The sequence below is a fragment of the Ailuropoda melanoleuca genome, chromosome 17 (genome assembly GCF_002007445.2).
Source record: "Ailuropoda melanoleuca isolate Jingjing chromosome 17, ASM200744v2, whole genome shotgun sequence".
Lineage (NCBI taxonomy): Eukaryota > Metazoa > Chordata > Mammalia > Carnivora > Ursidae > Ailuropoda > Ailuropoda melanoleuca.
The window spans coordinates 12,473,440-12,488,534 of record NC_048234.1 but is presented as its reverse complement, the minus strand read 5'-3'; the positions used below and the strand labels follow the sequence as shown (position 1 = coordinate 12,488,534).

General features: G+C 48.7%; 1 protein-coding gene across 2 annotated transcripts in view; it reads left to right on the top strand.

The window, feature by feature from the left end:
• Positions 1 to 15: 15 nt before the first annotated feature.
• Positions 16 to 15,095, top strand: part of NT5M (5',3'-nucleotidase, mitochondrial) — a 40,217-nt gene continuing 25,137 nt past the window's right edge. For both annotated transcript variants that reach the window (XM_034646903.1, XM_011237660.3), the window contains exons 1-2: positions 16 to 219; positions 3,616 to 3,716. In XM_034646903.1, the coding sequence (XP_034502794.1) occupies positions 76 to 219; positions 3,616 to 3,716 (245 nt within the window). In that variant the 5' untranslated portion in view covers positions 16 to 75. The remainder of the gene's footprint in view (positions 220 to 3,615; positions 3,717 to 15,095) is intronic.

The following is a 15,095-nucleotide window of genomic DNA, read 5'->3' as shown; positions in this document are numbered from 1 at the left end:
TCCCGGCGGGGCGGCTGGGGACCGGGCTGGCGGGCGGGCCGGGCGGACGGCCGCGCCCTGCGGGTGCTGGTGGACATGGACGGCGTGCTGGCCGACTTCGAGGGCGGCTTCCTCAGGAAGTTCCGCGCGCGCTTCCCCGACCAGCCCTTCATCGCGCTGGAGGACCGGCGCGGCTTCTGGTTGTCCGAGCAGTACGGCCTCCTGCAGCCCGGCCTGAGCGTGAGCATCCCCCGCCCCGGCCCCGCTCGTCGCCCGCCGCCGGGCCGCCGTTCCCGCTCCGGGGCCCCGAGCCCACCCGAGCCCGGCGGGACTGCGGCCCTCCTTTCCAGCCCTGGGCCGGGAGCCCGCGTGACCTTGCCTGGGTCACCTCCCCGAGCCTCGGGGTGGTCCTCTCGTAAAACAGGGGGACCTGGGGAGGACCCAGGGCGCCGCGCCCAGGCGCAGCCCGGCGCGCACGGGAACTGTTGGCTGTCACCGAGGGCGTCTCAAAAGTCAGGAGAATATGGAGCGTAAAATACGAACTCTATCTTTAGCTGACTTTTAAATTTTTGGTGCATTTGGCCGCAAGTCTTTAAATTGTTTACATGAAATAAACGTTACAAGTCAAGTCCCCTTGACCCCTGCCACAGTCAAATGCTCATTTTCTCATTCTCACGAATTTGATGAGTGTCCTTACCGTTCTTTTTTGTCCTTTTCCATGAATGCATAACTCCCAGTGGTATTTGAGGAGTTGAGTGACTTTCTGGACATCACACAATGAGTCAGTGGTCAAGATGGGGTGGGTTCAACTCTTTGGTTTCTCCCCTTGCTTTGGTGGCCCTGCTGAACGTGAGCCCACCGCATTCCCCTGACTCCTGCTGTGCTTTGCCTTCTGAGTCCAGGATGGATGGAGGGGAAATATCCAGGCATGTTTATAGACAGATGGCTTAGTTTGTGAATTTAAACTATTTCGGGGAAGGAATGGGATTTTGCCTTGCACGAACTTAAAGAGGCTGGCTGTTTTCTGGCATCCCTTGATTGGTCACCCAAGGTCACCACCAGAACTCTGATGATGATGACATTAGAGCCTATTTTGTATCCCCAGGTTGACTGCATTGTCTCCCATGTGAGGTAGATGTTATTGTCTTCGTTATGCAGATGAGGAAACTTGTCCCAAGTCCTATAGTTAGTAAGGCGCTCGGCTAGGATTCCAACCCAAGTCTGTCTGACTCCCAAGCACATTCAGCTTTCCCCGCTCCAAAGTCCTCTTCTCCATCCTGCTCTAACAAGTGACATTTCTTTTGACTTAAAAAAGGTAACTTGACAACAATTGGCTTGTTGAGAGGCAGGTGTTAAAGAGAAAACCAAGCACCACATCTCTCAATACCGTGCACTTCAGAAGTGACTTTCCCAGAGTTCTGTGTGCTCGCTTCTCCCAGCTCCAATACCTGATTACCAACTCCATGCTGGAGAGAATACCCTAGTAATTTTTGCGGCCTCAGTAACAGACTCTTCTGCTCTGTGTGGGTGTTCATTTGTAGACAGTACGCAGTATTGGCAGTCTGGGCCCCTTACTTCCTTGCAGGAGTGTATTGGGGTGATCACCCCCAACTCTGAAAAGGACAGTGGCTTTTGCAGTCCTTTGTACGGATGTGCAGATTCCAGCTCTAAGGAGATGATTTGACCATTTTCTAAGGACGAGGCAAAGGAACGGAGGTCCCGGGACAGTAAAGAGGCAGTGTTCTGGGCAGGACCTGCTGAGTTCTGCTTCTGGGAACATTGCAGGAAACAGGATTTTAATAGATGAACACACGCCCTGTGTCCCCAGCATAGCTCACCACAGGACATCCCTGAGTCTCCCCTTGGCTGAGCTGGCCCAGCATCCACAGTTAAAAACAACCGATGAACCAACCCACATTAATTATGTAGGCATTTCTGCTTTACAAAATACCCCTCTATTGGTATCCCCTTTGATCTCCACAGGGCTCAGAGAGGTAATCAGGGCAGAGGTGGAAGGCAAAGCTCATTTTAACTGACTTAGAATCCTACACTGTTAGGACAGTTGAATAACTCAGCCCAGAGAGAGGAAGTCCCTTGCCCAGGGTTTCAGAGCCAAGTTAGTGATGGAGGGAGGGAGGGGATGTTGGGATGCTGATTACTGAGCTAAGACAGTGAGTCCAAGGTCACGCAGCCAAGGCCAGGACCTCTTACTCCTCCGTCAAATACGCTTTCCACCAGTCCACGCTGCCTCTGTGTGAGTCAGAAACCCTGAGTCAAGTTCCACAGCATCACCCATAAGTGGCCTTGAAAACAATCCTCTAAGCCTGTTTCCTTATCAGTAAACTGGGGATAGCGATTCTTGCCCCTCGTGGGAGGTGAGGGCCAAACAAGGGCCATATTTTAGCAATCTGTACTCATTTGCTTCAGCCCGTGTAGTTCACGAGAACAATGCTAGCGTGATCGCAGGGCACTCTGCCTCTAAGTGTGACACGGTGGTGGCACTTGTCCTGGACTGTGTGGCGTCTGACCTGGCAGAGACACGTCCTGCTGCACCTGCTGCACCTGTGGGATTCTCAGAGGTCGGCGACCGTCTCCCCTCCCCTTGTACTGAGGCTGGGAAAGTGTGGCATTCTGCAAACTTGATTTCAACCCAGTGACATAAGGTCGAACCTTGTAGCCTCGGAGTTGGGAGATGCTGCTCAGCTCTCAGCAATGCCCCTATTTTGCTGTGTGGTATTGAGTAAATCCCTTCCCCCCTCAGAGTCTGGATTTTCTCATAGGAACAATGAGGGCCTGGATGTTTGGCTTTCAGACTTGAAAAGCAACAGGATACTTTTTTTTAAAAAAGATTTTATTTATTTATTTAACTGACACAGAGAGAGAGACAGCAAGAGAGGGAACACAAGCAGGGGGATTGGGAGAGGAAGAAGCAGGCTTCCCAGCCAAGCAGGGAGCCCGATGCTGGGGCTCGATCCCAGGACCCTGGGATCACGCCCTGAGCTGAAGGCAGACACCTAACGGCTGAGCCACCCAGGCGCCCCGCAGAATGCTTTTTAAACAAAGTACTTAATGACACACCAATGCATAGCATAGATTCCAGTGGATATGGATGGGGAACCTGGAGTTCTGCTCGACTGGCCTTCCACCTGCCCCCTTGGCCACCCAGACCCCACATGGCACAGCAGTGCTCTTAAGAATCTCTGAGTTCCTCCAGCTCTTGAATTAAAGTACCGTAGTGCCATGGCAAGACCCAGTCCCTCCCCAGAGCCTCTGCGATGCCTCTGGCCATTAGAATCAAGCAAGTGCATGATTCACGATGACTTGCCTTTGGTCCCAGATGGCTCTAGCCGTGCCTCAAACAGAGCAGGCTTCGGAATCCATAGCTCATGACCCCTTAGCTGATCTCTGCTGGATCCTTGCAGAAGTCAGACCTCCTGGAGAGGGCCTGGAACACACACGTACGTCCTCCGTGTGATCCCCCGGTCACCCAGGATATGTCCCTGGGTGTGTGTGGGGGGGTACTTGGAAGGCTCACACTCTTCTTGTCAACTGTTCTTCCTAGCTGCACCGTCGTCCCTGCAGTGAGGCAATGTGCTGAGTACCCTGAAGTCACCGACTTCTCTCTCGTCTTCTTAGGAGAAGGCCATTAGCATATGGGAATCAGAAAATTTCTTTCTTGACCTGGAGCCTCTACCAGGGGCTGTGGAAGCTGTGAAACAGATGGCCAACCTAGAAAAGTAAGTTTGTCTTCCCGCCTGAGCGTTTGTGCCTTCCTCCCACCAGCACCTCCCCTACACTCCGTCTGCCTCCCTCGCTTCTCTCTCCTCACCCCTGCACAGGCCCATGCTTCTTTCTTTGGCACTCAACCTGGTAACACCCTAACTGGGTGAAACAGACTCAGCTCGACAGCTAGTGAGGTGTTTTGATCCGGTAACAGGAGAAAATATTGAGTCTAATGGGACCTGGTTGACCAGGCGCTGGGCGTGCATTTATTCAGCAAATAACTGAGAACGGACTGTTAGACGTTGCCAGACACCAGTGATACAGAGATGAACAAACACGGTCCTGCCAGAGAGGAGACATCACACAAAAGAATCTCACAAGCAGAGATAATCACAGATTGTGATAAGTGCTGAAAAGCAAGAGGAAGGAGTACACAGAGGTCTAACGGGCGACCTAACAAGGAGACATGGCGACCAAGCAGCAGGAGTGTGAGAGATTTCCGTGTTGTTCTAGTGAAATGGCTGCTTCCGGGAGCTGAAGCCCCAGCTCCTTAACCTTTCACTAAGATCCATTAGCAGTTACAGGTGATGGGCTTCCTTGAGGACTTAAAACACAGTAACAACGTATTGAGATATAATTCACATACCCTACAGCCGTTGGAAGTGTACAATTCAGTGGTTTTTAGTATGTCCGCAGAGTTGTGCGTTCAGTACCGGAGTCAATTTCTGAACACTGTCATCAACCCAAAAAGAAACCCTATACCCATGAGCAGTCCCTACCCCTTCTCTCTCCTTTCCCTGCAGCCTTAGGCAGCCACTGCCTCCTTCAGGGCTCTGTAGACTTGCTGGGGCTGGACAGTCCATGTATACTTCACGTACATTTCACGGAGCGCACTGTGTGGTCTTTTGTGATTGGTTCTTTTATGCAGCCTGTGTGTTCATGGTCATCTCCCGCGTGGCACAAATCAGCGCTCCATTCCTTTTCATCGCTGAGTAATATTCCAATGTATGGATATTGACATTTTGTTTGTCTCTTCATCAGTTGATAGACGCTTGGGTTGTTTCTGCTTCTCAGGTATTAAGAATAATACTGGTGGGGGCGCCTGGGTGGCACAGCGGTTAAGCATCTGCCTTCGGCTCAGGGCGTGATCCCGGCGTTATGGGTTCGAGCCCCACATCAGGCTCCTCCACTATGAGCCTGCTTCTTCCTCTCCCACTCCCCCTGCTTGTGTTCCCTCTCTTGCTGGCTGTCTCTATCTCTGTCAAATAAATAAATAAAATCTTAAAAAAAAAAAGAATAATACTGGTGAACACTCACGTACGGGTTTTTTTGTGGTTGTATGTTTTCATATATATGTTGTATATACCTAGGAGCAGAACCCTTGGGTCATGTGGTAAATCCATGTTTAACATTTTGGGGACGGCCAAGCTGTTTTCCAAAGCGACAGTACCATCTTGACAGTCTCATTAGCAATGTATGAGGGTTCCAACTTCACAGCCTTGCCAACACTTGTGGTCTTTTTTATTCTAGCCGTCCTAGTGGGTGTGAAGGGGTATCTCATCATGGTTTTGATTTGCATTTCTCGATGGCTAATGATTTGAGCATCTTCTTGTGTGTTTTTAGCCATTTGTTTACGGTTTGGGGAGAATTATCTTTTTTTTGCTATTTTTTTTCAGTTGGGTTATTTATCTCTTTATTGCTAATTTTTAAGAATTCTTTATATATTTTATCTTTTTTTAAAATATTTTATTTATTTATTCGACAGAGATAGAGACAGCCAGCGAGAGAGGGAACACAAGCAGGGGGAGTGGGAGAGGAAGAAGCAGGCTCATAGCGGAGGAGCCTGATGTGGGGCTCGATCCCATAACGCCGGGATCACGCCCTGAGCTGAAGGCAGACGCTTAACCGCTGTGCCACCCAGGCACCCCCTATATATTTTATCTTTTTAAAAAGATTTTGTTTATTTGAGAGAGGGAGAGAGAGAGAATGAGTGGGTGAGGGGCAGAGGGAGAAGCTGACTCTCTGCGAAGCAGGGGGCCTGACATGGGACTCGATCCCAGGACCCTGGGATCATGACCTGAGCCAAAGGCAGCCACTTAACAGACTGAGCCACCCAGGTGCACAAAGAGTTGTTTTTATATTTTAGATGGCAAGTCCCTTACCAGATATATGATTTGCAAATATATTCCCTCATTCTGTGGATTTATTTTAGTCTCTTTGTGGTGTCCTTTGAAACTTACAGTTTTTATGTGGGTATAGTTCAATTTATTTGTTTCTTTTTTTTTTTTTTAAAGATTTTGTTTATTTGAGAAAGGGAGAGCGCACAAGCAGGGGCAGAGGCAGAGGGAGAAGCAGACTCCCCACTGAGCAGGGAGCCTGACACGGGGCTCCATCCGAGGACCCCAGGATCATGACCTCAGCTGAAGGCAGACCCTTAACTAACTGAGCCACCCAGGTCCCCTATCTGTTTTTTTCCTTTGGTCATTTGTGTTTTTGGTGTCATATCTAAGGATTGTTTGCTTAATCCATAGTCATAAGACTTGCTCCTATGTTTTCTTCTACGAGTTTTATAGTTTTAGCTTTTATGTTCAGGTCTTTGATCCATTTTGAGTTAATTTTTGAATATGGTGTGAGGAAGGGGTCCCACCTCATCCTTTTGCACGTGGAAATCCACTTCTCAGTACCATTTGTTGAAAAGACTCTTCCCCCTCCCCCTCATTGAATTGTCTTGGCTTCCTTGGCAAACATCAGCTGACCATGAATGTTAGGATTTATTTCTAGGCCTGTAAATGCTTTCATTGGTCATAGTTTTGCTCGAATTTACCAACCTGAAAGACCAATCAAACAAAAGGTCTGGTTCGGTCTTTATTGTGCCGTATAAATGCCTCCAAAAACCTTCAGTGTTCAAAGTGCCTTGATAAATAGGCATCAGAGGAACACGAGATGCTTTCGGTTCGAGTTGAATCGTAAACTCGTTTGGTTGATCATTTATTTTTCGACCGGAGTCAGGTCATGCCGAGTGGTATATTTCTTGCTGGTTACGATTGGAGCCTGATTTATAGCGGAGTACTGTTGTCTAACTTCCCGCCATCACCAGAAGAGCCTAGAGAGGCAAGGCACATATGTATTTGCGCCGCAACTTTTCCAAACTCTGCTTGTGTCTGGATTGGCGTTTCCTGCAGCACATTCAGCCAACTGTATTCTGGGGCGCTGGACGGCATAGTGGTTAAGGTTATGCCCTAACTGGAGTGAGACCGCCCAGGCTCAAGCCCAGACTTTTCTAGAATCAAATCTTGGACGTTGGGCAAGTTATGAAGCTTTCTGGGTCTCAGTTTCTTCAACTGTAAAACGAGGGGAATGAGAAAGGCCTCATTATAGTGCCTGGCACATCGTAGGCACTCAGTAACTGCTAGCCACAGTTATTGTTCTGCAAGATTTAATACATATGCAACAACAACAAAAAAAGCGGTCTTTAACCAAAATGGTGTGGGGGACATTGGATTACGAAGGTTTCTTTGCCATAGGCCTTCAAAGGGCTTCAGGTTTGCCAATATGGATCGTGACTCATCACTCGGGTAACAGAGGATGCAGCCTTTCTTCATATGTGTTCTAGTCCGGAACATTCTTTCCCACAGCTTCCCTGTGAACACTTTTGTGAAAATGCAAGTCTAGACCATCTCACAGGTCTGTTACCTCCATTTTGGCTCTTCACGGGGTAGATTCCCAAGGTCAATGCCCCAAGTGTGGACAGAGACCGGGGTCTAGTCTGTAACTAAGTGCATAGCTTTGTGTCTGGTACTGAAGTAGACAGAGGCCAAGATTTAAAATGGTACTGAAGGAATATTTGCCAGGCACCTGCTACGGGCGAGGCCCTGTGCCAAATGCTGTACATACAGCAGTAGATAAGAGGCGGTTCTGGCCTTCGAGGAGTTCACTGGGAAACAAATGACTAGAACATAGTTCTTTTTTTTTTTTAAGATTTTATTTATTTATTCGACAGAGATAGAGACAGCCAGCGAGAGAGGGAACACAAGCAGGGGGAGTGGGAAAGGAAGAAGCAGGCTCATAGCGGAGGAGCCTGATGTGGGGCTCGATCCCATAACGCCGGGATCACGCCCTGAGCCGAAGGCAGACGCTTAACCGCTGTGCCACCCAGGTGCCCCTAGAACATAGTTCTGAAAGTGACGTGGCAGATGTACAGATGGAGACAGGCAGGGCTACTCCCTGGCGGAGGCAGTGACACTGGAGCTGTTGTCCTGAAAAATGAGAAGGAGTCTGCCAGGTGGAGAAGGCAAAGGGGTGTCTGGTAGGAGGGGAGCACTGAGCAAACACCTTATCTGCTCGCTGTCCTAAGACCGCCTTGCTGGCATGCTATGTCCTGGCTCCCGTAGCACTGAGGGGGAGGCTGTGCCTTCCTGGGCATCCCATCCCATCCCGAAGAGCTTCCCTGGCATATCTTCAGGGGCGACTACCCTTCATTCAGTAATCCTGAGCATATTCTTACAAAGCACTCAAACAGTGGGAACATTTGTGAACAAAATGTGCGTTGCCCATTTTGTCCCTCTCTCCCCGTGCACATCTCCCTCAATCCCACTCTTCCTATCCTGGTGAACAATTTGGGATGCGTGCTTCCAGACCTTCTCAAATGCATTTACATACAGGTTTGTATATAGGTTTGCAAACTTACCTGTTCTACTGGCAGCCAGAATGGTATTTCCAAACCAGAATTCTGTTGATGCATGTCCCTCTTAAAACTCTCTCTTGGCTTCTTTTTGCACTCAAATGAAACGTGAACTCAGCCAGGCTTGTGAGGTGGTCTATGACCCGGCCGTGCCACCCTCCGACCTCTTTTCACCTGTTCCAGACACAGTGGCTTTGTTTCTGTCCTGTGGACGCGCCAAGCTTGTTTCTAATCTCACGGCCTTTGTTCCTGACATACCCTCTTGGAATGTTTCTCCACGAGCACTTGGCGTGGCCAGATTGTTTTTAATCCTTCAACTCTGAGCACCTTGCGTGTCGTCTTCTCAGAGAGGCCATCCTGCTGTAGCTGAAGAGGCCAGTGTCCCCGGCTAGGCATTCTGCCACCTTCCTGGCTAAGCTGAAGTTGTGTGCCCGTGTTTGTCCCTTCCTCTGTCAAATGCCAGCTCCCTGAGGTCAGGGATTGCCTCAGTTGTGGCTCTATCCTCGGTCCCTAGAGCGCTGCCTGGCTCATGGTACAGGCTCACGCCCCTGCTGAAGAAACATTCACATCACAGCTGTTGCTTATACAACAGGACTGTAGTCATCTATGTTATGCTGCTGCTTTCTCTTTTTTACTTAGGAATATAATATGTGTTCACTATCTTTCCATAACAACGCTATCGAACTCTCGTTTAACTACTGAATAGTGTTCTACTGTGAACCATTTACCATCACGTACGTAATGATTTCCACAGAGACATTTAAGTCGGTTCTCATGTCTTCCTGTATATCCAAGCCACAGTGAGTGTGCACGTACGTGTGCAAATATTTCTGTACCATACTGGGCTAGCTGAATTAAAGTCATGTGCATTTAAAAATAATTTTTATTGAGGTGTAATTAACATAGGTGTTATGTTAGTTTCAGATGGGCCGTATAATGATTCAAGGATTGTATATATTACTCAGACTCATTAGGATAAGTGTACACTTTTTTAAAAAGATTTATTTATTTATTTATTTGAGAGAGAGAGAGAGTGCATGCACATGAGTGGGGGAAGGGGCAGAGGGAGAGAATCCCCAAGCAGACTCCCCGCTGAGCAGAGCCTGGTGCGGGGGCTCGATCTCACAGCTCTGAGATCATGACCTGAGTGGAAACCAATCGTGGGATGCCTAACTGTCTGAGCCAGCCAGGTGCCCACAATAACTGTACTCTTTTTTTTTTTTAAGATTTTATTTATTTATTCGACAGAGAGAGAGACAGCCAGCGAGAGAGGGAACACAAAGCAGGGGGAGTGGGAGAGGAAGAAGCAGGCTCATAGCAGAAGAGCCTGATGTGGGGCTCGATCCCAGATCGCTGGGATCACGCCCTGAGCTGAAGGCAGATGCTTAACCGCTGTGCCACCCAGGCGCCCCAATAACTGTACTCTTAATCCCCTTTGTCTGTTTCACCCACCCCCCACCCACTTCTCCTCTAGCAACCCCATTCTGTTCTTTGTATTTAAACTTGATAGATACTTAGTGATAGATACTTAGATACAATCTTTTTTGCAAATGTTCCCCCCATATCAACTAGCAGAGTATATTTCATATAAAATGCTCTCAGTCAACCTGTCTTATCCTTGAAAGGGGCATTTGATGTAAAAATAACCAAAACTGATTTGGAGTGAATGCCAACAAATAAATGCGTCCTATCCAAACTTCCTTAGTGCTTAGAATATGATGGATTTTAATATATGTTGAATAAAAGGAACTCATGGTATCTAAAGCAATGAGTACTTTCTGACGGGACTGTAATTGGCTTCAGAGGTCAGTCCCTAAGAGAAGACAGAAAACTGTTTGCTTTAAAAAAATAGAGCTTATGGTTAATTTTGGGGAAATTATGATATAGGTTAAAAAGTCATTTATGATCTCATCATTTGAAACCACCAGTTTCTTACATTTTGGTGTTTTTGCTTGAGTTTTCTTTCCTATAGATCTTTCCCCCATAGTTGTTATATTACGTATGGCTCTTAAACATGTATTAAGAGGTAGCGGTATTTGCCAAAACAAGTATTTGACATCCTAGGGGGATGACTTAACACTACTCATTTAGAAGGATAAGTTTAGATGTGCTTACACCTGTGTTTAATAAGCATGACTTTCAATACCTATTGTTAGAAGGGGAAGGGGGGACAGTACAGCATCCTCCAACCTGAGAAGGTACTTCTTCTTTTAAAAGATTGTATTTATTTATTTGAGAGAGATTGAGAGAACCAGTGGGAGGAGGGGCAGAGGGAGAAGCATACTCCCCGCTTAGCAGGGAGCCCGATGTGGGGCTCGATCCCAGGACCCTGGGATTTTGACCTGAGCCAAAGGCAGATGCTTCACCGACTGAGCCACCCAGGCACCCTGAGAAAGTACTTTGAGAGCAGGGACTCCATATAGTTTACCCAGTTTTAGTCGGGTAACACTGACAGGGGGGTCAGGCCGGCGAGGATCCAGACTGCCCAGCTGTTCTCTGCAAAATCCAATCTTAAGCCATAGATTTTATAGGGCAAGGGGATGTACAGAGGGCACTATGGTGAGGTCAAAGGGTCAAACACTTAACAGATCTCATGGTGCCATCTGTATGTCAGAAGAGGAGGGAAGAAACTGTGTTATCTCTACTAGTTATCTAAACAACTTTAGGGGAGATCAGAACGAGCCTTCCCGCATTCCGGTCAGGGCACACGTTGATCTCCCAGGGGCCTGGAACACGTACCCCCAAGGGAGGTCATTGCACGGACATGAACAAGACGGAGGGCCAAAGATGGAGTCAGTGTTGTCAGAACGCCTACGGTTGAGGAGCCTGACATAGGAGGCGATGGATTCATTCACTCCCCAGACAGATAGATTTTGTGTCACTTAATATGTGCCTGGAACTCTGCTAGCACTGGGGATATATTTGCAAGTAAGACACCTAACCTAAGGTCTCGGGTCTTGAGGAGTTTTCGTCACGGTGGGGAGGATGACAAGTAAAAAGAAAAACAATTTTAGCTTGCGGTAAGCTTGGTGAAGGACGTAGACAGGCGACGTGTCTGAGACTAAATGGAGAAGGGGTTACTTCAGGTGGGTGGAAAGGTTTCTCCGAGGAGGTGACATGTGACTTCAGAGCTTAATGTTAAGAACGAACTAGTTAGTAAGAAGCCAGGGTGCGGAGGCCCTGAGATGGGCCAGGAGTTGCTTATGTGAGGGACATTTTGAAGGAGACCAGTATGGTTAGAATTCAGTGAGTGTGGCGGGGACGGGAGGGACGGTCCACTGGCAGAGGAATGAAGACAGAATGATGTGATTTAACTTAGGGTTTAAAAACATGGGCTTGGGGTGATAAGTTTGGACAGGCATTTTTCCAGAAAAGATGTGCAAATGGCCAATGAATGCATGAATATTTGCCCCAATGTCATTAGTCCGTAGTGAAATGCAAATCAAAACCGCAATGAGATACCATTTCACACGCACTAGAATGGCTATGATAATAATAATAATAATAATAATAATAATAATAATAATAAAAGGACAATCGTGTTACCGAGGGTAGAGAGCATTTGGAACCCTTATCACTGCTGGTGGGATTGGACAATGGTGTAGCTGCTGTGGAAAACATTTCCTCAAAATGGTAAATATGGAGTGACCATATGACCCAGCAATCGCACTCCGGGAGTATACTTGAGAGAAATGAAAACACGCTTCCACACAAAAACTTGTGAATGAATGTTCATAGCAGCATTGTTCATAATAGCCAAAGGGTGAAAACAGCCCACATGTCCGTCAGCTGGTACACGCACGAACAAACGAGGTCCATCTGTCCACATCCAATGGAATATCACCCAGCAATTAAAAGGCGTGAAGCCTGGGTACATTCTACCATGTGGTGACCCTTGGAAACGTTTTCCTAAATGAAGGAGGCCAGTAGCAAATGTCCATGTATTATAGGATCCCATTTATGTGAAATATCCAGAACACACAAATCCATAGAGATAGGAAGTAGGTTGGTGGTTTCCTAAGACCAAGGGCAGAATCCAGCTCATCGCTAATGGACACAAGGTTCCTTTGGGGGGCATGAAAATGTTCTGGTGATTGTTGTCAGTCTGTAAGTGTAGTAACATTCATTGGATTACAAACTAAAAATGGGCAGCTGTTATGGTTTAGGAATTATACTCCATGAAGCTGTGTTTTTTTTTTTAATCAGCCCGCTCAAAAACAAAACAAAAACAACCAACTATGGATGCATTTAATAACATGAGTGGGTCCTCCCAGAAATAACTTCACCGGATGGAAGAAGCCAGATAAAAAATAGTACATACTGTGTGTTTCCATTTGTTTGAAATTCTAGAAAATACAGTCTGATCTGTGGTGACAGAAAGCAGATTGGTGGTTGCCTGGGGCCCCGAGGTGGGGTAGGGACAAGGAGGGGCAGGTGGAGAGATGATAGGAGGGTACCAGGAAACTTTGGGGGGCATTTATTATCTTGATTGTGGTGACCCGTGTTTCACGTGTAACTTATCATATTGCACCTGTGTTGTTCTTTACATGTCAGTCATCCCTCAACGAAGTTGTTTGAAAATAATCAGTCCCGGGGCACCGGGTGGCTCAGTCAGTTGAGCGTCTGACTCTTGGTATCGGCTCAGGTCATGATCTCAGGGTTGTGAGATCGAGCCCTGCGTGGGGCTCTGTGCTGAGTGCCGAGTCTGCTTCTCCTCCCTTTGCCCCTCTCCCTGCTTGCACGGTCTCTCTCTCCCAGATAAATAAAAATAAAATCTTAAAAAAATAATCAGTGTGGCTACGGGGTGGAGAAAGGCTTCGCGGGGGCAGAATTGGAAGCTGAGGATCAGTCAGAGGTGCAGTGGTTGAGACTGGGGTGGCGACCACGGAGGGAAGTTGATGGAATGATACACGTGTTGGAGGAAGAACCCATAGGTCCGGGGCTGGATCTTGGGGGTTGGAGGGAGGATAGGAAAAGGGGCGATCTTTAGGTTTTTTTGCTGGAGCAACTAGATCTATGTAACAGTGCCATTGACTGGAGAAGGAACAGGTTTGGCGAGTGGGGACAACCATGTGTGCTGTTTTGGAAAATCCGAGTGTTGGTGAGATGTCCACGTGGAGATATTCAGTAAGCTGTTAAGGACTCGGGAGACAGGGCTGGATGGTGAAGGTAAAGTTGGGGGCATATGCTGGGGTGGTCGACGACGGGCAGGGGTGCCAGGACAGGAGCTCTCACAGAGGAGGGCAGGTCTGCTTGGGTGCTGGTGAGCCAGAGAAGGAGAGGGTGTGTGCATTGGCTATGGTGACACGAGGGTCCTTGGTGACAACAGACACTTTCTGGGGAGTGGAGGGGATCAACTCCCGGTTGGGGTGGATTGACGCACACACAGGAGGTGAGGAAGTGGGGTCAACAGGTGCAGGCCACTTGGTAGATGTCTTGGGAGCAGAGAGATGGGAGGTCACGGGAGCGGGTGTGGGGTCAAGGTCATGTTTATGTGCACGTGTGTGTGTGTGTGTATTTTGTTTTAAGATGAGAGAGAGCAGAACATGTTTGAATGAGTTGTAGGGAAGAGCAGTTCCGGGGAAGGGAAAGTGGCAGGGAGTTCCTCCTTGAGAAGATTAGGGGATGGAATCCAGCGCACGAATGAAGGCCTTGCCTTGAGAGGAGGGAGGGAGGCCTGTTCCTGCCGTGCAGGTGAAGGGGAGAAGGAAGTTCAGACATAGGCATGTTTCTAGATTCCGCGATGAGAAGCCAGGGAGTCTCAGAGTCGAGAAGTTTGAGGACCCGGGGGTGGTGCGTGGCGGCTGTCGAGTCAGGGAACGTGAGCACATGCCGGGGTCCTGGGGACAGGCTGCCTGACAAGCGCACCACTACCTTGGGGTTGTGCTTATGAATTTAAGATGAAAAGGGCCAAACCGATTATCCAAGTTTTTTGTTGTTTTTGTTGTTTTTTGTTTTTCTCCAGCAACACTCGGTTGCTTGGGTGCAAGTCAAAGAAGCTGGGGAGTTCTTTGCGGGCCCCGATGGAGAGAGAGGAAGACCAGCAGGGAGATGGCAGTGGAGCCGGAGGGGCCCCAGGGAGGCTGAAGGCATGCTGAGCCTCAGCGGGTTGCCTGTCTTGCTGAGGCTGAAGGATGCAGTGAGGTTGTCAGAATGCATTTGCGGGGAGGACCGCCGGTGGCGGGGAGGTGACAGCGGCCAGGGAGGGCAGCAGGTGGGTGCTTGTGGGGCACGGGCTTCTCCGAGTCAGGGATTTTGAAGGAGTCACTGGTGGACTGGGGAGACCTTGGCCCCTGAGGCCCCCACCTCGCCCATCCAAACGATGTCACCAGAGGCTCTTGGTCTCCCCTGGAGAAGGACTTCAAGGACACTATGGCGACAGAGCTTGAGGAAGGAATGATGCTATGTCAGCTGTCTTTGGCTTGTCTGGTTGCATCCGGTTTCCCGTGGTTTTGCTTTTGGGTGCTGCCTGGACAGGCCTCTGAGTTTCCTCCTAGTTGACCGTGACTTCCTCTCTGTCGGCCTCCAGGCATCCTGTGAGGACCTCACTAACCGCCCACTCTAACAGGAGGAATGGTCTGGAAGAGACAAGGGAGGTCGAGGGAGAGCCTTCTCGCCTTGTCTCTGCAGCCAGTGGGTGTGAGGAAAGCAGAGCTCTCAGCCCGAGGCGCGCAGGGGAGGCAGATTCCTCACGTGAGGCCAGCTTTCAGCG